We start from the raw sequence: 22,252 nt of genomic DNA on the forward strand, positions 1-22,252 counted from the left end.
CACACACACAAACATAGACAAACATACACACACTATCCAAGCTAAAACCAACCTTGCCCTGTGAGAGGTTGAGTGGCTCTCTACCTCCACTTCTCTAAGAATAATACACTCCCAGCATAAATGTATTCTGGTCACTGAATAAGTGCCTGTGTTTAGCTTCATATTCTACTGCATGAATCACTGGTGGAGGCTTTTGAGGGGGTATGGGGGAACTAAAAGAAAAAAAAAACCTGTATGTAATGTAAAATCTTCCCAGATGGAAGATGGGATGGAAGATGAACATACAAAGCAAAGCAGAGAACACAAGGTGAGATTTTTCCTAATTTAGTGGATTTGCAGTCAAGTTATACAACAACTGCTTCTGACACTATTATCCCATACTGATCCAATGGAGAAGTGGCTCTGTGAAAATGATGGCTACAACCAGCTGAAGGAAGGAGACTCAGAAGCCTACTAGTCAAAACATTGTCAGCAACAAGAGTGAAAGCATCAAATCTTTGAATGAACACCGATGAAATTATGTAGTGAACAAAGAAGTGTGAAATAACTCGAAACATCCATCCATCCATTCATTTTCTTCCACATAGCCTGTTAAGGGTGCAGGGGGGGGGGGCTGGAGCCTATCCCAGCGGCTTTCAGGTGAGAGGTGGGGTACACCCTGGACATCTGTCCATCGCAGGGCCAGCACATATAGACAGACAACCATTCACACACATGCCTCCGGTCAATTTAGTGTATTCATTTAGCTTAGTCCCTATTTGCATGTCTTTGGACTGTGGGAGGAAGCCTGAGGGCCCGGAGAGAACCCACGCAGGCACAGGGAGAACATGGAGACTCCACACAGAAAGACCCCGTGCCCGAGCCGGGACTCAAACCCCGAACCTCTTCGCTGTGAGGTGACAGTGCTAACTACTGCACCACCGGGCCGCCTAAGTGAAAACATGTTTCAGAGTTTAGAATCTTCAAAATAGCCGCCCACCCTGCATGCACTTGGTGTTCTCTCGATGAGCTTCATGAGGCTAATTCTAACCTGAAATGGTTTTCCAACAGTCTAGAAGGAGTTCCCAGAGATGCTTAGCACTTGTTGCCCCTTTTGCCTGATTGGGTTACTCGTACTTTCAGTACTACTTTTAGGCCAGGTCTTCTATGGCAGCACTTCATCACTCTCCTTCTGGGTCAAATAGCCCTCATACAACCTGGAGGTGTGTTTTGGGTCATTGTCCTGCTGAAAAAGAAATGAAGCTCCAACTCAATACAAACCAGATACCGTGTCACTGCAGGATGCTGTGTTAGCCATGCTGGTTCAGTGTGCTGTCAGTTTTGAATAAATCCCCAACAGTGTCACCAGTAAAGCGACCCCACACCATCACACCTCCTCCTCCATGCTTCACAGTGGGAACCATGCATGTAGAGGTCATCTGTTCACCTTTTCTGCATCGTATAAAGACACGGAAGGATGGAACCAAAGATCTCAAATTTGGACTCATCAGACCAAAGCACAGATTTCCACTGGTCTAATGTCCATTCCTGGTGTTTCTTGGCTCAAACAAATCTCTTCTGCTTGTTTTTTTTCCCTTAGTAATTGTTTCTTGGCAGCTATTTGACCATTAAGGTCTCCTCTGAACGGTTGATGTACAGATGCTATAGAACTCTGTGTGGCATTTATCTGGGCTCTTATCTGAGGTGCTGTTAACTTGTAATTTCTAAGGTTGGTGACTCAGATGAACTTATCCTCAGCAGCAGAGGAGACTCTTGGTCTTCTTTCCTGGGTGATCCTCATGTGAGCCAGTTTCATCATAGCGCTTGATGGTTTTTGCAACTGCACTTGGGGACACATTCAAAGATTTTGCAATTTTCCAGACTGACTGACCTTCAGTTCTTTAATTAATGCTGGACTGTTGTTTCTCTTTACTTAGCTGAATGGTTCTTGCAATATTTAAATTTTAACAGTTGTCATATAGGGCTGTCAGCTCTGTACCAACCTGACTTCTGCACAACACAACCGATGGCCCAATCCTGATTAAGACGACAAGAAATGAAGACAAATGAACCCAGACAAGGCAAACCTGTTAAGTGAAAACCATTTCAGGTGACTATTATTATTATTGAGAGAAGTCCAAGGGTTTGCGTTGCTGTCAACAAAGCAAAGGGTGGCTACTTTGAGGAATCTAAAATATAAAATGTATTTATATTTATACACAGTTATTTAACAATTTTTTTCTTTACTACATAATTCCATACATTATCTTGCTTCATATATTTGATATCTTCAGTATGTATCTACAATGTAGAGTCCAAACTTTTGGCTGGTAGTGTATTTTATAGGTATATGCATACATACGTATATCTATAAATATGCACACACACACACACACACACACACACACATATATGTATATATATATATATACATATATATATATATATATATATATATATATATATATATATATATATATATATATATATATATACTTACATTAAAATTACTAAAATTTGTATCTATGTTGTCAGAGAGTTAAGTGATGCTGGATCTCATGTTTTCATGAAAATAGAACCCTGCTCAAACCAACAAATCTCTAGATCAGGGATTCCCTATTGGACAAAATAACTTAAAATGTGAATTCATTGGTCATTAAGATTGTACTTCTTGAGGTTGACAGTTTGAGAGAGCTACTGCATTGTCAGTGACACACTGGTTGCTTGAAATTAACTGATACTTCTTATGGAATTCTAGAAAACATTTGTTGTCTGACAAAAAACAAAGAGCTGGATCACTTAACTCTGTCTAAGCTACAGGTCTACTGTGCAAGAGATGTTTAGCATCATGTTTTGGTAACTAATATAGTAATTTTGTATCCAACCATTTTGCAGCACATTTAAAACTTTTTTTGCTGACCAGTCTTACATGAGAGAGATTACTTTCGTCACAGGTGTTGAAAATGTAAAAAATATGGTTCTTGTAGAGAGAGAAACATCTGAATCCAATCCTACCATCATCCATTTGATGGCAGTATTGTCTCACAAAGTCTCACCTGCTGTTGTTAAAAAATCATCACAGATTCCTTCATAGATGGACCAATAATGTTCACAAAAGTAAACTGCAGCTGGAGAAAAAAAAAACGTTGGTTAACGTTGGCAAAAATTTCTCTGATGGTTTCTGGGGACTATCATATGATGAGATACATCATGAGGGTTGAGACCAGAGGAATTAAAGTAGGTAAATTCAAGACTGAATTCTGTGACTCTTTTTGCAGTTCACATTCAGAAAATATTAACATATACTCGTCTGTGCTATAGACAGTATTGAGGACACTTTTTGTTTTTGTTTTTTTGGATAGTTTAAGCATCTTTAAGTAACAGTACACTTTCACTCCCTCTGGAAGTACAAATACATAACTAACGGGTTCACTGTTATCTAGAATAATTATAGTATTCCTAGGAAAGCAATAGCCAATTCCCCTTTTTAAAATTTAGCTCATTAAAACTGAAATATGCTGGATAATTGGATGCATGCAAGAAAAGAGGGCTTTATGTTGAAAAACAGCACACAAATGACTGTTTGAAATATACATTTTATTGGTGCAAGTCTGACAATGAAAACCTGGCATTGAGCAAAATACACGTTTTACAGTGTAAATATCGCCAGAGAACAAGACAATGAAGCAACCCATGATAAAAAAAACAACAAAATCCCTTTGCATAATTGATAAAGAACTAAAAGAACAATAGTGATGAATACATAGTGATTTATTCCAGAGGAGATCATATAACTACAAGTTAAATAATTTTAGCTGTAACATTGTTTGAATTATATTATAGATAGTGTTAAGCAAATACTTCTATATGATGCAAGCTGGCTAAGTTACATCCACTGAACCACTTCAGACTGAACAGTTGACAATTGCTTGGCACTGAAATGCCTCAAATGCAGCTCACACATAGAAATTAGAAAGCTTACGTCAGCTAAACATCTTTATTTTATTTGATCATGGCTTTAGGTAAAAGCTGCTACATACAGGTATTCTGTGCTTGACAATCGTCAGTGTAGCACAAAATAGAGTGAAATGATCATATCAAGGAAAGATCAGAAACACATCAAACCCTTCCACTTGACATGTAACCTGGGTGAGTACACACACGGAGGAAAAAGAAAAGGTTTTTAGGATAGTCATCAGTATAGTATGAGAAGTGCAATGGTAGTTATGAGCTGCCATCAGTTATTTTCTTATTTTATTTGTTCATGAACATCAACAACAGCCAGCTTAGGGAGCACCAGGCTTTGCACACAGGCCAGCCTGTCTCCAACACTCCAACAAGACACTAGCATGACCAGTGGTACACCTTAATCTATGTGACACATGCTAAACATGCATCGTAGTAAAGAGTACTCAAAGAGGACAGCCAAAGACAGAGTGCAACTTTGTACAGTGACACCAAAAAGCAAGAAAAGCCTGGATTTCACTGTTTGACCGAAGAATCAAAAAACATTTTGAAACCTGCCTGTAAGATCAAGATCCTGGGAATAATGCAGTGCAATATTTACAACTTTAACTCTATGTTATTGTTAATCAATGCTAATAACTCAGCTGACTAAAGTTTATTGTTATTTAATTTATGCCATGGAGATCTTTTAATATATGTCATACATGTCAGTGAGCTAGCTGATGAGGGGTCATTCCAATGTTCCCCAACACAGGGTTAAGATTAGAACCCATAAATAGGACCTCGGCGTTTGGAGAACACAAAATGATCACCTATGAAAACCAGACAATGTCTATCGGAATGTGGGATGTTTTTGAGTGCGCAAATAAATAAGCTTATGGTGAAATGATATGTACTTGCTTTGAGCATACATAGGTTAATTTGTCGGTTAATATAAGTCATACTCATTAGCAGATTGATTGATTGCAAAGTCAAACAATATCTTTTTTACACTCAAAAATTTATTATTTTCATGTTGCTATTTTCAAATAGCTTACCAACACAGCCTGTGCACATGTCTGAAAGCAGAAAAGAGTGGGGTAGGGGGTAAAGTCCGATAAACAATATATGGCTCATTAAATTCTGACTTTTTGCCACATGTTAGAAATTAATTGTTTCTGCTGCAACAGCAATAGCACATGGGGGGGGGTACTTTCTATACAATGTAATAAATACTATTTGAGTGGAACTGGCATAATTAGTTAATTGACAGCACTAAATTACATTTGTGTAGTAATTAAAGTTACAACTTCTGCTTCAGAGAACTTATCCAACATTTTTTTAACATTCCAATTAGAAAATACAAAAATCACTAAGAAGTATATGGTTGACACAATGCACTTTTCATCAAGCACAATACCTTTGAGTTCAAGGAAAGACTGCCTGCTGGGACTATTGCCTTAAAGAGTACTTCAGTCATATTAATTCATGGGGATGAATTGGCAGTTTGAAAAATACTAGGGCCTTGACCTCTGACCTACACCAAAATGTCATTGACCTTTGAAGGCACAAATTCTTGGGTTAAAATGGCAGAAATCAAACTAAGTTACATCATCCATTTTTATATTAAGGATTTAGACTTAAGAAAGATGTAAATCAAACTGAGGCCAGTGTGACCTGGAACTCAGGATGTGCTAATCATTTTAACTGGGTCCCTTTCTGCTGTGACATGATAACAAAACAAAAAAATCAAAACAAAACAAAACAAAAAAGTCCTCCAATGTCAGCAGGATATGATTCAGACATTTCAGAGGAACATGTTGAACATCTAGATGTTATGCATTGACTAGTGTGATGTTCACTGATATAAACCTTTATGTAAACTGATCACTGTACACTCCATACTGATGGGGATTTAATCTTGACATCACAGTGGATAAATTCTAGGCACTCTTTAGACTTAAATTTTATCAACTTGGAAATGTGGTTATTGCAGACCATATTTCAGTCTTTATCACAGACACGTGAATTCGTACTTTTTCCACACCTAAACTTCACTGCATATTACCTCAACCACTGTATAATTTCTGTTATTTCTTTCTTAAACATCACAGATCTTGAACTGGAGAAAAGGTGTTTTCAGAATTGGACTGGGCACATTCAGGTGCTGCTAGCACTTAAAAAACTCACAGCTGACAGATATGCTCATTGAAAAGCTTTTAGTAAGGACAGAGGTATTCAAGTTTCTTTTGTGATTGCAAAAACAATGTAACAAGACAGTAACAGATGCCACATCCAATCTCAATTTGAAAGAACACAGCAATCAAACCTGCCTAAGCCTTTCAAGCCATGGACGATGAGAAATCTTTGTGTGTGTGTGTGTGTGTGTGACGTGAAAGCACACGTGAAAGCACACATTCTGTACATCAAAGAAACCACACACACACACACACCAACACACTAGCGGCTCTAAAGCTGCTGACATGATGCTAAAAATCTGTACAATATTTAAATACTGTATTTACAGAAATAAACATTATTCGCAGTTTGTATCTACTGGCCTGCATCTTTGTGTAGAATCACACCTGGATTTAAAATAATCATGGGGGCAAGTAGTATGTTATCCACATCTACTAACTGGAAGCATAAGCAAATAAAGGCAACCATTATATGCATTTGAAGACCTGCTTTTCAGATTGAGCTCGCAGCATGTTTCACATTCTTGGATTTAAATTCATCAGTGAATCATTTTTAAGGAAGATACTGATGGTTTTGCATGATTTGGCTGGTTACTAAAAAATTACTTTCCATTCTCCAAAGCACATACTCATTTTTGACTGAACTTCCAGGGTGCTGTTCTGGCTAAGAATGCATGAGCTTTATGGTACCTATGAAAATGCTTACTGTGCATTAAAAAATAAACAAACAAAAATTACAAATAGAACAAAAAAAAAAAAAAAAAAAAAAAAACAGACTTTCTAGGTACCTATGCAGGTTACCTGGTGGACTGACTGGAGCTTAAATTTATGAGGTTGGTCCTTCAATCATCTTCATCATTATATTGGTGAAATGAGGTGAAACTTGTGGGAGATGCAATCCATCTGTTGGAATAAGATACATCTGCAGAAATTTGATGTCTTTTACGGAGGGCTAAAATGGCCCAAATCATAATAAATACATCAAATGATAAAGACCAACAATATAATACACCAATAATAATAATAAAAAATAATTAAGAAATAAATATTTATGTTAATTTGAAAATGAATACATTGACACCAAATTATAAGGTAACTTAAGCAATATTTAGCAACTGATTTTTTAAAAATTCTTTTCTTTTTATTTCATGTTCAATTGATTTTTTTTAATTATAATTTCCAAATTGAAGTATTCCCTTTTTTTATGTACAGCGTATTTTTTCAACATACTTTTTCATCTCTTGTATCACACCTGAAACAGAGAGCAGTCATTTTCTGGTCTAATCCAAGATTTCAGGGTAAATATGGCATAAATCAACAGTGCTTTAGTGTGAGTTTGAATGCTAATATCAGAAAATTAAGACACTCCCCCTTTTTTGGCATATAGATGCTGAATTACAGGAATGGTTAAAAACTAAATTTGAAATAAAGATTAAAAAAATCAGGAATAAAGTAAGACAGAAATAAAAGTAAATACAAAACAATACATGGAAATGACACAGGAAAATAAATGAATGCAGACAATAATTTGTCAAAACATGATAATGTGCATTTACTTTTATTTTTCTGTGAATTTTTCTGTGCATTCAAATTGACCTATAAGTCAAAATTAACAGCTAGCATAAATGAGCTGCATATAACTGTTTCACCTTGTTAGCCACATAACAATCTTGCCGAGATCAATGCTTTTCCATGTTTTCATGATGCTCCCTCCTTGTAAATGCACTCCAAGTCTAAAATAATGCAGTGTCATGGAAAATGTTTGTACACACAGTTAATAGTTAAAAGGCTGAATCATGCAAACCCAGCAGTATGGACTCACACCCGCAGTGAACACTTCAATTTCAGGGGAACATAAACAGTGTGAAGGCTCGGCCACAAAGAAAGTAAGAGATTGCCTTATAAGCATCATTAATTTTCAGTAACTTGTTGCAGTCTGACAGAACACATGTACAGGTGTGAAAAATCTATGTATAGCCACAATGTTTGAGTTGAAATACTTCATTGTATTATGTCTATTCCTTTCCTTTGAGACATACAGAGGTTTGATATGAAAACTGTTTGGGTTTACATTATAGCTAATAAGTGAGTAAGTAATAAGTCATCAACAGCTTCTATCTTTGTCAACCGATTCAACAAAGCTACAGCCCCAGCAGGGGAGTACAGGTTTTTAAAGAATTTGTGGACACTGTAACTCCACAGCAAATCAACTGAGGCAGGGTTTAGTAATGAAACTAGGGCACAGAGCATTTATCCAGACTCCCCTTTCCTTGCTTCACTGTGACGTGTTGACAGGAGATTCATTAACTTTAGTCATTTTCCAGTTAATATCCCTAGCTTATTGTGTGTGTGTGTATGTGTGTGTGTGTGTGTGTGTGTGTGTGTATATGCGCACATGTAAGCTGTATATTTCCATTGCTTCCTGCAATTCTGTAAAGTTTGCTCTGTGAGTACCTACTTAATGACTCAGGAAATCGATGCTAGCTTTGACAGTACGACCAGTGGAGACATCCACTGCCATGGCTCGAATCTCTGTGTCACCAAACTGCATGAGCGTCTGGATCTCACGGCGCGGTGCTGTGCTTTCTGTTCCGCTCACATCCAAGCGAAGTGTCCCACACTTCCTGACGCTGGGCTCGCTGATGAAACCCACGCTCTCTTTCTCAGAGCAGTAGACATGGATGACAATTACCTGCTGGGAGGGCTTGGCTGGAGTGTAGCTCCGTTTTACCATTTCACCCAGTGCTACTGACTGGTCAGCAGCAATAAAGGTGTCAAAGACATCAGTGCACCAGCGTGTGCCGTCCTTCACCAGCAGCTTCTCCTGTGGGTGTTTCCCCTCCACGAAGCGATTGAGGACACCTACACCATATGTAAGAGGTGAGCGGCGGACCTTGATGATACTGGGGTCCAGGCCAAACAGCACAGCACCTTTCAGAATAGTGAGGCCAACGTCATGGGGGATGATGATGCGGCTGCGGCCCTGGAGCATATTCTGTACAGCCTGCTGTAGCAGAGGGGACTCCGCAAAACCTCCAACTAAAAAGAGGAACTTAATGTCGCTCACCTCTGGTTTCTCAAAGAGTTCAGCTGAAGGACAAAAAAAACCAAATGAACAAAAACAAATCAAAGAACTGTTACAAGAAAATGCACCTATGTTATGGTCCACCTAGAGATCAGATTGTAATCATGTTTGTTTCCTGATGTCACTTTGCTGTATTCTTGTAGCTGTTTGATTGTTTTGAACCAACAATAGTTGAGTGAGGTGCTTGACCTACTCTACTTGTAAAGTGTCACGAGACAACTTTTGCTGTGATTCAGCTATATACAAATAAAATAGACTTGACTTGACAATGTATTATATAGGTCATGTATTATATTAACTTGAAAGATGTTGCCCTTAACATCAGTTTCAAATTGTCAATTTTTTTTTTAAAGAAGAAGGTGTGCTTGCACAACAAAATATAACAATCTTAGCAAACACCCCAAAATGACTGCTTTGGACTCTTTAAGGATGGATACAGGATAGACCAGACCCAACACAATGCAGCTTCAGCTGGCATGCCACAAACATAATCTCATATCTCATGCCCAATGTGCTTTAAGTTATTGAAGAAAGGATGTAGGAAGTAGCTTACTGAGGTGCTGAATGATGTGGTCTATTGTGGGCTTGAAAAGGGAATTCATAGCATCAGGACTCATCCTCAGCATCCCCTGAGATGACCATTTGACAAAGTCCACACTGGAGAGAGGAGCAGAGCTAAGTTATATGCAGTGTCAATTAAATCAAATTTTTTCATTCATAAAGACTGAGATCACAAATCACAATTTGCCTCAGGGGGCTTTACAGTCTGCACATAATTCAACATCATAGACCCTCACTCTGGTAATTTCAATACATTTTAACTGAGGTTATCTAAAATTATTATTATGATATGATTAAAATCACATCAATGAAAGCTAATTTCACAGACCCCAATTTACCAATTCACTACACTACAACAGTAAACATAATACATACTGTATTTTCTGTTATGAAACCAAGGGGTCTATGCATGCATACTGTCACATTTATTGAGCTGAACAAGCATATGCCACATTCAGTCCCTCTGTTAAATCATAAATCCTCAAAAGTGAACCAAATAACTTTCAGACACCTATATATCAGGTGTGAAGGAGAAGACCATTGGTATCAAAGATGATTGAAAAACTCCAACAGACAAAAGCTTTGACACCTTCCTCAGGTAATTCTCACAAGAAACATGGATATGCCATCTGGAAATAGGTTGGGAGACCTACATGGACCAGTCAGGTCACAATACATGCTGATGTCACTCACTGAGTCAAGATACAATTATGCAATTACTTTTTTTTCATTTACAATACACATACAGAAATATATAATAACTTATGAACAATGTTAAAAGCACATACATAATAAGGCACAAGGACAATCAGTCAAAATACAACTATCGTGTGCCTTATGCATAGCTTAAGGACTAAAAAACGACTTTGCATTAAATCAACAACAACGACAAACAACCACATCAAAAATAGGACATCTAGCTGAAGTTTGAAATAAAAAACCAGTAATCTAGAATCTGTCCCTAAAGTAAATACATCCATCCATTGTCTTCCGCTTATTGCTATTAAGGGTCGCGGGGGGCTGTAGCCTATCCCAGTGTCAACGGGCGAGAGGGGGGGTACACCATGGACAGGTCGCCAGTCCATCGCAGGGCAAACATACACAGACAAACAACCATTCACACTCACATTCATAGAGACATTCAATTTAGAGTATTCAATTAGCCTAGTCCCCAACTGCATATCTTTGGATGATGGGATGAAGCCAGAGAACCCACGCAGGCACCACAAAGAACATGCAAACTCCACACAGAAAGATCCCGTGCCCGAGCCGAGACTCGAACCTGGAACCTTCTTGCTGTGAGGCGACAGTTCTAACCACAGCACCACCGTGCAGCCTTAAAGTAAATACAGATATAGAAAAAAATACAAAATAGAAAAACAGACTATGAAGAGGACACAACCAGCAAGAGGCTTTATCAAACAGTTCCATTTTGGACAAATATCTAGCTTGCTTAATAGTTTCTTAGAGAAAACAAGTAAATTCCCAGAACATCATATTAAGAAGTAAATTTTTATTGTGTAGACTTATGTTGTGCAAAAACCTAAACAAGGAGGTCTCTCAGGTTTTTACCTTCTTTGTTTATTAATGGAGGCTGAGGTTTTATGAGTGACCTAACATTCTTTACTGTTTTTTCACTTGTAGCCAGGCCCGGAGGGAGTGGCCCCTTCAACGTTTCAAGGGCTTACTGACTGAATCTATGAGTGAGTGACTCTACCCTGTTGAAACATGAATGTATGAGTGAAGTAGCAGAGCAATTCACACTCTGGAGCTGAATTTGGCACTAGCAAGCTGGATACTGATGTGCTGATGAATTAAGCCCTGCCCCTGCCCACTTAACAGGAATAAAGATCAGAAAAATTGTCTTATTTAATAAAAAAGATGTAGGCATAAAATCCTCAGTTGTCTCACTCATATAATTTTATAAAATGGCTTCTGGCAAGACCTAAATTAAGTGGGGTGAGGTGAAAACTGCTTTCCACAAAAAGGGAGTTTTTTTTAGTTTCCTTACAACATGAGCTTGATATGGTGCCGTTGTTTTTTGTGACAAACACATCCAGAAATGAACCTCATCACAGTAATTAATTGTGAATTCAGGTTGCTAGTCAAGCTATTCATACAGAAAACAAAATTCATGCAACTTTGAACTCAATGAGTGACATAACCATTTACATTTACCTGATTGGTTCATGTAGGGCAACCAACCTATTTCAAGATGGTCTCTCTGTGCCTTGTAAAAATCAACTGAGGACAGCATCACACCTGAAACTTTTTGAGACAAATATCTGCAAGTACAGAGACTCACCTTAAATAATTAATCTTGAAAGAACCCTGTATATCCACCTGTTGTAATCCCATATGTGTGATTCATGAAACTTATGTCCATATGTGAGAGAGTGTGTGTATGTAAAGTGTGTGGTGGTGTTCATGTTGGCCCCTCCTAATACATTTAACACAAAGAGATGGACTAAAGAGATAAGAGAGAAGAAATGAGTCCCTCCCTGTGAGGGAAATGCATTTTTGTAATAACCAGGAGTGGTAAAAGGCTCAGTAAAAATGGAGGAGGAAGATTGATTAAAAAGCAAATGACATTACAGTCATAAATTACAGAACTTGTGTTGAGCATTGAACCTTCGCAGCTGACCTGGACTCTGTGAAACTTTTGTTATATCCAAACTACTAACCTTAACCCTGGGCTTTCAGTGTCACAAAAGTGGTTCACTTTTCAGAAGGGTACATTGCCATGGTAATTTGTGCTGGTGCTTGTGCTCTGGAGAAGGTTATGCATTAAAGCAATGCCTACTGACAGATCAGTCCTCCTGGAAAATTACATCATCATTCCTGGAAAACACTGTTAACCTCACTGAATGAATATGTTGAACTTGCCATTTAGTTTAGAAGTCAGGAAGTGGTTTGAATACCACCACAGTGTAAAGACTGGCCACACTGGCTCTCTCTATCTAGAAAAAAAAAGAACTACCTAAACTGTAAAATTCACTCATCAGAAGTATTTCATTTCATTCATTGATTCATCATCAATACAATTAAAATATAACTTGGTAATATTTCCTGATTGCATTTTTTTATACTAAAATTGACTAGGCTCAAAACCGAACCCACTGGCATTCACTTGACATACATCTTCTTGTCTCAGTCTTAGAAAAATCAAGATAAAGACAAATAAAAGATCCAGCAATTACTCTTTTGTTTACATTACAGGTATGACAAAAATGTACGATGATCCACGATGCTTCATGGGCTTCCCAAAGTCTCTATTGTAACAGAAAAAAATCTTTATATCAAAGTAGAGTAGGGATGCACAATATGAAGTATTTTCAGCTGATACTAATAATAACCTGTTTATTATGGCTGATAAATTATAATATCACATTTTGTACAGTATAATAAATTCCACATACATACTTATGTTCAAGCACTGGCTGCGAGAGTTTTGTACTTCAATATGTATTTGTTGCGAGCAAGACCTTTCTGGTGTCTTATGCAAGTTGCTGTGTCAAAAATCTTAAGACTTTTTTTTCTCTTCACAGAAGGTTGCAGAACCTATTGTGCAAATGGCTATTGTGTTGTCTTGATCAGGAAGAAAGAAAAAAATCTGCAGCTGTCCTATCATGTCAGGCTCTGTGGACAAGATGTAGTCCAGGTCTAGTTCTTGAACCAACAGTGGCTTTGGCTTCACACTGTTCTACACCTAAACCATCTCCTCAAAGGAGACTGTTTGGGCTGGTTCTAGTGAACAGCAGAATGTTGAAAATATGAAAATAGAATAGACTCAGGTCATGGTTAATATCAAGATTTCTGAATGTACTTACTTGCTTTTGCGCAAGGCGTGTTCAACACTGTGGCCCCTATACTTCTTATAATAGTCGATGAAGGAGAAAGGTAGGTTAATATTAAGGGGGTTGGTCCTATCAGGGGCTGCTGCTCTCTTCCGTGACTCAAAAGCAATCATGAGGTCCACCCAAGCAGCTGGTCTCTTTATTTTGAACTGGTCAATGAAATCCTGGCCAAAGATCTTACAAAGCAGCTTCTCAAATTCATAGTCAATCCCCAGAGAACCGTAGGGACCACCTAGAAAAAGAGTGGATTGTAAATTTGTATGAAACATGGAGAAATGCTAAAGTGGAGACAAAAATTGTTACATTACCAGAAGCCTTGTAGAGCTCCTTAAGATGTCCCTCCGGAAGACGGATCTGATGTACAGTCAAGTCCACGGTTCCTCCACCACAGTCTACCACTACATAACGGTCACCTGTGCAAAGGTTTCATAAAAATGGCACATGGTTTTCAGTGAGCTTAGGAACATGGTAGCTACAGAAATATATCACACAACAGCATCCTTCCCATGACAATTCTACTGTTTCTAGGGCCATTATCAAGGGAGGTTAGCAGTGACACTTGGCTTCTTCAGCCAAGCCATAAAGTGTACTGCTGACCCAAATTTTCAATGGCTGTAGTATCAATGCTAGGCAAATAAATGTGACTCTGTATTGACACAATGATAGAGGAGACCAGAGTTGGATTTAGGATTGACTTCAATGAAAAATATATAGTAGAGGCTAAATGTAAGTTTAGGTTTCACTTCACCAGTGTCACATTTACAACAGGGGACAGTGACTCTACTAAAGACACTCAAAAAGAACCAATTAATTAAATTATTCCTTTAAATAAATTAACATCTTGACAAAGTGATTTTAAGTTTCCAGTCATTAATATAGGAAAAATTTGTCACTAAAACTGGCCACACAGGTCATATAGGTTTGATGCATTGTTTTGAGACATCTGTATAAGGCATTGCTGCTGCCACTCATTTGAAAAGAATAGAAATGTGTACTTTAGAGATAATTTAATTGCATTTGTTGGTATATGGTCCCAAACATTGAAAGTTAGACAATCCCACAGAAGGTTTAGAGGTCTATGAATTGAAAAACAATGACATAGGGGTAATTTATATCTTAGTAAGATTCACTGTAATCAGGCTGATTAATAGAAAATAACTCCTTGCTCTGCAGAAAAAAACTCAAGTGAGATGCCTTCAAAATTCCGCCAGAAGAGTTGGTTTTGAGGACAGTGTTGATGTTACCCCCTACTCAGAAATCTGTGTGACCACTATAGAGAAAAGATGGATGACTGAAACCCAGCAAAAACATACATATATACAAACACACACATGGAGTTTTGGGATCCATTTTGACAATATTTTTGAGAATTCACTGACCCCATTAATCGGCTCATTGGGATACCTTGACAAGCACAATGTAAATACAAACTAGTATTATTATTATTGCATAATGATGTCTTCACAGTGCTGTATATAGGCATTTTTTATACAAAGTGTAACCAGGATGACGTGTCCTAATGATATGAAGACATGGCTTTGCTTTCCATAGTAATGGTCCTGCTGGTGCACTGAAAGATGACCATCTCTGCCTCTACTCCACTCTAATTTGACAAACTGGCAGCCAAGGAAACAGCAAGAGCAGTTACTCTAGAGAAAAATGAAAGAAAGTGTGAAAGGTGGGTAAAAGAAGAGACTCTACCTTCTTCCAGCTCCGACCAAAGCTCCCCTATGACATTTTCCACCAAAAAGGTGCGACTCTGCCGGTTGCGCCGAACATGCTCCTTAGCTGGTTGTTAACAGAGAGAGAATGTTTTGTTGAGTGTGATAAAGCGCGAAGTGCTGCTCTGTGAAGCGGAGAGGCTCATAATAGTGTGTAAGCAAGCAGCAAGTAGAGATGCACATCTATCCACACTGTGAGCAATGTCATCATGGCTGATTCAAGTGCAGCTGAATTTTAATCCATTATAAATAAAAGCTTTCAGTCCTTCCAGGGAAATGCAGAGGGTTTTTTTTTTGTGATTGAAAATCCTTGATTATGCACGGTTTTTTTTTTTAATGCAATGGAATAGGCAGCATATTTATGCAAATTTATGCGATGAAATTGCGTGAATTTGCAAAAACTGCGAGAACTTGCAAAAACTGCGGTTTGATGAACGAGAGAAAAAAAATGATTCCCCAACCCTCTGTTCTCAATTGGCTACAACTTTAATGTAAAGAGTCATTTCTACTGACGTCGAATGATAAGCAGGCATACGTCACAAAAATTGCTGTCAAAAATGAAGTTCTCGTTTTGTTTTATTTCAGACCTAAATAAGCACACGGCTCAAACTTACAAGGCGTTGATGAGTCAAACAAGCTCATTTTTGTAGGCAAATGAGACTGATTTGTGGACTTCATCATGTCTTCTTCGCGGGGTTTGCAGCTTTCCAATGACGTCTCTTCACAACGTTACCAAGGCAACAGGAGGAAATGGGTGTGCTTGTGTGAATTTAACGCAATATTTTTCAACTATATGCAAAGATGTATGATTTTTTGCAACGAAAATGCAAGGATTATGAAATCATGCAGTCCCGCATATTTCACGTAGAAATCAGCAATTTATGCGGGGAAAGAGCACATCTTTGAAAAAATGTGGACCCCGCATAAATGTGCAGACTTTGGGTGATTATGCGTTGATTTATGCAATCGCATAATCGCGTTTTTCTGGAGGGATGGTGCTTTATCTGTTTAACACATCAACACACATATCTGTGGAGAGTGACCACCATTATGAAGATTTATCAAAAGGAAAATCTCTACCAATCATGATGCTCACAGTGTGAATTTACAAAATATATTCAGCATTAGTGTGCAAAGTCCAGGGTCAAATTAAATGTAGTGGTTTTGAATTTGTTCAGTTAAACTTCATCAACTCTACCCACATTGTGTCTTTAACATACAATCTGTTTACCACAGACTCCTGCAGTCTTCTGTGTACCAGGACACAATAATAGTTGAACAAATCAGGTGCAAGATTTGAATAAACGTGTACTTACTAAATGATAGAAATGTTCTACTATTTGACCAAATTTTATATTTAATATTTAGTTTCAATATTCCACCCTAAATCAATTAATTGTTGGGGCACAGATAATACTGATATTTTTCTTTTTTTAATAGAAGGTACCTGTAACATTAAGTGTTTGATAGAGAACATCACTAAATTACAAGATGTGTGATCTGACTACTTCTGAACTACTGAGACCTGATACAGTATGCTTTTTAAAATTTGTGGAGGTCTGAACTCTTTGAAGCACATTTACTAAAAAGAGACATACTGTAAACAAATATGTACATATCATGACTACCACTTCTAATATTAATTGATCTGTTGGTGGTGAGATAATTTGCAGCTTGAAAGTTAAGGAAAAGTTAGCATTGCCAGTGTGAAAATTATGTTTGCAGATATAATTTAATATTTGCCTTAATAGCCTCTTTAAACTGAATTGCAAAAAAAAAAGTGTGCTGAAGAAAGGAATGATGTCATTATATTTTCAATGTAAGTGCAATGCCTAATACTGAATATGTTGAATCCCTCCATCTGTTCAGTTTCAAAATGTTGCGTTTGGACTAACTCAATTTGGCTCAGGTCGGGTTGGTTTGGCCCTGTTTCCACTGGCCCCAGCACGGTACTAACCGTTACCATTTTGGTCCCTGCTCCACTGGGGGTCGAAGCGAGCCGAGTGGGAACTAAAATGTGTCATAAACACATGGCGGGGCACTGATTGGGTAACTTACCCACTTACGTTGTCTACTTCATATCATCTTAGCCTCGGCAGGCTACTGGTCGATTGCTTGGTAAAGTCTTTTACTACTTGTCTTGCGTGTTCTGTTTCGCCGCTTGAAGCAACAGGCATAACGCTGCCTCCATGTCTGCATTGTTGTTGTTGTTGTTGTTGTTGTTGTTGTGTCGCACAACAATCATGCAGGGGAACTCTTGACTGGTGGGTCCACCCATGCTGACATGGTGCCCAGTGCTAGTGGACATGTACCCATTCCAAACCATACTGACCCGACCCCACCTGACCCGGAGTGAGACCGAGGAAACACCTCCTTATAAAGATGCAAAAAAAGAAAAAACAAAGTGGAGTACTTCATTGCGACATACAATTCCTCAATATTCTGAATCATCTTTGAAATTTGAGGTATACACACTAACTAGTAACTCTGCCGAATAAATGGAAGAACTATTCAGTTAATTTGAATACAACATGTTCTAATGTTATTTCAGGTGTTAAGGTGAGGACAGTGTTATAATAGATTTGAAAATGGATGAAAATAGGTTGGTCATGGTGAATTCACTATATTTTGTTAGAAATACAAGAGCTGCATGGCTTGGAGGTGGGTGGAGTGGCCATCTAGCAACCGAAGGGTCACTGGTTCGATCCTCATTTCCCCCTGTGACCATGTCAAAACTGAGCCCCTAATATTGCTCCTGATAGCCCTGCAACAGCCTGGCGACCCCATCCCTTGCCCAATGTCAGCTGGGATAGGCTCTAGCCCCCCCCATGATCCTAAAGGAATAAGCGGTTTGAAAAATGGATGGATGGACAGACATCTGTACTAGTTCCCTTAAAAATATAACTGCAAATTTAAAACTACCATTTAATCAGACAATGAAAACACTGATATAATAATAAAAATCTTCACATTATCATTAATAATTTGTCCCTTGTTTGATTAAAATGGTGGGTGGTTTTGAACCAGACAGAGCTACAGAATAATGCCTGTAATCAAATTTTTGCATAATTTTAAAACATGTACTCAGTCTGTGAACGCACATGTAATATATTCACATAGAAATGCTATTCCAAGGTACTGCCTTTAAGGGCTTCCAAAAATGGAAACAGTTTTTTTCCCCAAGGAAGCAATACAGAGAATGAACAGATGAAATTATTTAGGAGAGTTTGTGTTTGTTCTACATGACTGGCTAGTACAGGGAAAGAGAAAGCTGAACAAAAACTGAAATAAACAAAAAAAAATGCATGCAAGTGAATGGAATATCGTGTGCAGGAAACTCATTTCACTACAAAAGATAGGGGGAAAAACTGTGAAAAATGACAAGTTGTGTGGGTATCTGCTGTTGCTGCTTCACTTGCTAGCAATCTTTGCTTTTTTCCTGTGATTTATGTTCTTACATTTCCAAAATATAAATATATTTTGTGTTTAAGAATCACATTGTTAGTGGCTGGAATTATAATAATTGTCCATAATTTAACAAATGGCAGCTTGTGCCTTGCCAATATAATGATTACCAAATATTAAAAGAAATGTAGTTTCAGAAGATTGATATTAAACACTGTTTTTGGTGCCAGAACCCATCCTAAAAAACATAGTTAGCCTATCTTGGCATGAAGATGGAATCACAGAGACAGAGAGCTAAAAATAGAATATATTTTAAAAGAAATATATATTTTAAATATATATATATATATATATTTGATGGTGGGTTATTCACTGAAAGCATTGTATCCAACTGCCCAATACTTAAATCCAGTTTATCTGTTAAGAGGCTAAACAAGTGAACCCAAGTTCAAAACACAGGGGCAGACAAAAGGCAGAGGTCTGACCCCCAGTGAAGTAATTCAAGAGCTTAGTCTTTACTCTAATTTTAAAAATTTAATTAAATTACTGTCAATGAAGCCTCCATCCACTCCAGTCTCGATGAATGCAGTTACGGGTGTAGACTGGGGGCGCCACTTGAGGGCAACATTGAGTTGTAGTCGAGAGAAATGTCCTAGTTGCTTGGCTTGTTAATATCCTTCCTACAACTAACGAGCCTTTGACAAGTGACAAGCTTGGCTGCAATATAACAGGACTTAAAAATTTTTGTGGCACGTTTTCTCCTCCCAAGTTAGAAAGGTCTGCCTTGTGAATCTCAGAACACCAAGAGCCAGACCCCAGTGGCTGCTGGAGTTACTACAGAAGGTGGTTGGGAAGCCCCTCTCCCTCAGGGCTATGAAGTGCTCCAGGTGCAAGGGTTCCTCTCAGGGGACTACTTCATCCATAATAATTTCATTCAGCACTTTCTTGTCCACTCCTTGAAGAACCTAATAATTACAGAAGCCTTTAACTGCCAATGTCTGAAATAATACTTCAAATTATGTCATATCCTGGGTTCCTCCCTTGCTGAAGGAGAGGAGAGAACTTCCAGCATTTTTACCTTCATCAGCTTGATTCGATTTATCTTTTGAATAAATTGTAAGAGAGGAGTAGGCAGATTGCTTGAACGACACATCAGGCCTTACGTCATGACGTATCCTCTCATTAATCTAATTAGATAACAGATTTGCAAGCAATATGCGGCATATGTCAGAGTCTGTTGCTTAAAATATCAGGAAGCACTGGACTGAATAGCACCACAGGAACCCTGGCTTCCACCACAGTACTCTGGTACACAGGAACAAAAGGCTCAAAGTGACTACTACGGGCTGAGCTAAAAACTGTTGGTGGAGGTAGGACTTGCTGGTTCAAATATCTTTGCGGTTGTTCATAATGGGCAATTTAGGAGACTGATGGCGTTATGTCTTGACTCAACAAGATGCACTGCATCTGCTGGGTTCATTTCTTTCGAGGCACATCATACTTTGGGCTAAACTAGCTAACCTAAGTGCAGCAGGTCTGAGGGTTTTCCAGGAATGGTGAGAGTTGAATGCTGGATTAACAGAAGGCAAACCAGTGGTTCCAAGGGCTGAGGACTCAAAGGTTAAGGCTGGATTTCTAGGAATTCTAGCCCACGCTGAATGCCCATAGGAAACAGGAGAGGAGAGCTAGAGTCTAGGAAGCCAGGGTGCAGACCCTGACTAGAGAGCAGGAAGCCCCAATTTGTTAATGAGCACTGTTATTGCTTATTACAGGAAAACTTTGCAGACTCACAGTGGGAAACAAGATTCGGGGTAGGTTCACAGTCATTGAATCCAACTGTTGTTAAAAAAAAGAGTATATACAGAGTAGGACTCCCCTTATCACAACAAACGTGACATTTCTGGTTCTGAAATTGTTTGAATAAATTAATTGAAACATGGTAATAAGTGAACTTAGTAAGTGTTGGTATATTGGTGGTTGGAACATTGCCATGCTCGCTACTTCTCCCTACTTCATGTATTCATACTAAAGAAGGTTAATTTTTGCATTACATCACATTGATGTATTAATCTTCCCATCTTTGTCTCTTCAAGACAAAAATATGCAATTTGTCTTTCTGCTAACATCTATTACTTATTGTAATAATAATAATTATTTTCCCTCTTGTGGAATTTTTGAAGCAAACGGGATTATTCAAACCATTTTATTAGATAAACAACTGCATGTTCTTAGCTGTATGTCATGTTGTTGGTGGCTGTGGTTCTGGCAGAGTAAAAGGTAATCAAACTGATTTCATTTCTCCCTTTTGAAACTCAATAAAGTTAAAAACATCCATGATAGCTGGAAGTTCATCAACTTGAGTCCACCAATAACATTAATCGTGAATAATTTGTTAATGAACTTGAAAATGTTTTTTTTTCATAGTACAGAATCATGAATACAAGTGCTTACTTAGGAAAAAAGCAGAAGCAAAATGTGACATGAGAAATAAAGAAAAGAAAAGAAAAGAAAAAAGGCATAGCACAGTTCAAACCCTCAGGCATTTTGTGTTTGAATTTAAGAAATGTTTACCATGACCCGGAGAAACTATGAAAGAAGCAATATTCAACAGGAGGAAAAAAAACAACACGCCATTAGACATTTTTAAGGACAAATGCAGACAACCATTGAAAACCCAGATTAATTTACTCATCAATGGAGTATAAATTTAGTGAAATGTGGAGCAATCCTTCTCCTTTGAAATCTTTGGGACTTACCTTGAGTCATTCCACTCCCTACATTTTCTGTAGGGCTAAAGCCATTCTGGTTGGTTTGGCTGCTCAGGTCCACCATCTGGTGGAGGCGGAGTTTACGGCAGTAGATTGATGCTGCCTCAGGTTCTAAGGCAATGATCAGCTGCTCTGGGTTTTCACGGGACACCAAACCAGACTAAACAGGGACAAAATAATGAGAGGGGAATACATTTCAAATTTACATTTCCCTCTTACGGGTTAGTCATATATATTACATTTTTAAATTGACCTCAATTCTGCAGCTATGAGGTTACTATAGCAGTAATAGTATTTGTATACATATTAATTGATATGCAATTGTGTAAAAAATATCTCTAAAATCTTCATAGAAAATCTGCCTTCAGATTTGCAGGTCCATTAAAACATAGAACCTTAATGGTAATGTTTTGATATGACATGTTTTGATGCTAGATGGTCACATCTGAACAGAACCTCAATAAGACTTGTGACTTCTGTCTGGTCTGCATGTTGCTATATGTGTCAACTATACTGGGATATGAAGGACAGATTGGACCCTCAGTAACCACATATTTCATGAAAGGTAGCCAGCAATTGAGTTGAGTAAAACGTTTTCAAGGTATAGGTTTTCTCCAAATTATCCAAAGTTACAGTTGGATCCTTCTAGGCAGGGGTGCTCTAAATTGTTTCCCTTGGCAAGGCTGCATTTAAACAAATTATTGAAACAGGACACAAATGTTGTGTTGTTAAA

At 38.1% G+C, this 22,252-nt stretch overlaps 1 protein-coding gene across 5 annotated transcripts in view; it reads right to left on the reverse strand.

The window, feature by feature from the left end:
- Window positions 1-3,555: 3,555 nt before the first annotated feature.
- hspa12a (heat shock protein family A (Hsp70) member 12A) overlaps window positions 3,556-22,252 on the reverse strand; it is a 63,229-nt gene continuing 44,532 nt past the window's right edge. For 2 of the 5 annotated variants that reach the window (XM_086179985.1, XM_086179984.1), the window contains exons 7-13: window positions 21,508-21,679; window positions 21,323-21,337; window positions 15,327-15,413; window positions 13,934-14,038; window positions 13,599-13,857; window positions 9,761-9,864; window positions 3,556-9,212 (exon numbers count right to left, since the gene is read on the reverse strand). In XM_086179985.1, the coding sequence (XP_086036111.1) occupies window positions 8,581-9,212; window positions 9,761-9,864; window positions 13,599-13,857; window positions 13,934-14,038; window positions 15,327-15,413; window positions 21,323-21,337; window positions 21,508-21,679 (1,374 nt within the window). In that variant the 3' untranslated portion in view covers window positions 3,556-8,580. The remainder of the gene's footprint in view (window positions 9,213-9,760; window positions 9,865-13,598; window positions 13,858-13,933; window positions 14,039-15,326; window positions 15,414-21,322; window positions 21,338-21,507; window positions 21,680-22,252) is intronic. The other 3 variants (XM_086179987.1, XM_086179986.1, XM_086179988.1) reach the window with 2 other exon arrangements.

Source organism: Aulostomus chinensis, chromosome 16 (genome assembly GCF_037954235.1).
Source record: "Aulostomus chinensis isolate RoL2024-O1b breed Wild chromosome 16, RoL_Achi_v1.0, whole genome shotgun sequence".
Classification (NCBI taxonomy): Eukaryota; Metazoa; Chordata; class Actinopteri; order Syngnathiformes; family Aulostomidae; genus Aulostomus; species Aulostomus chinensis.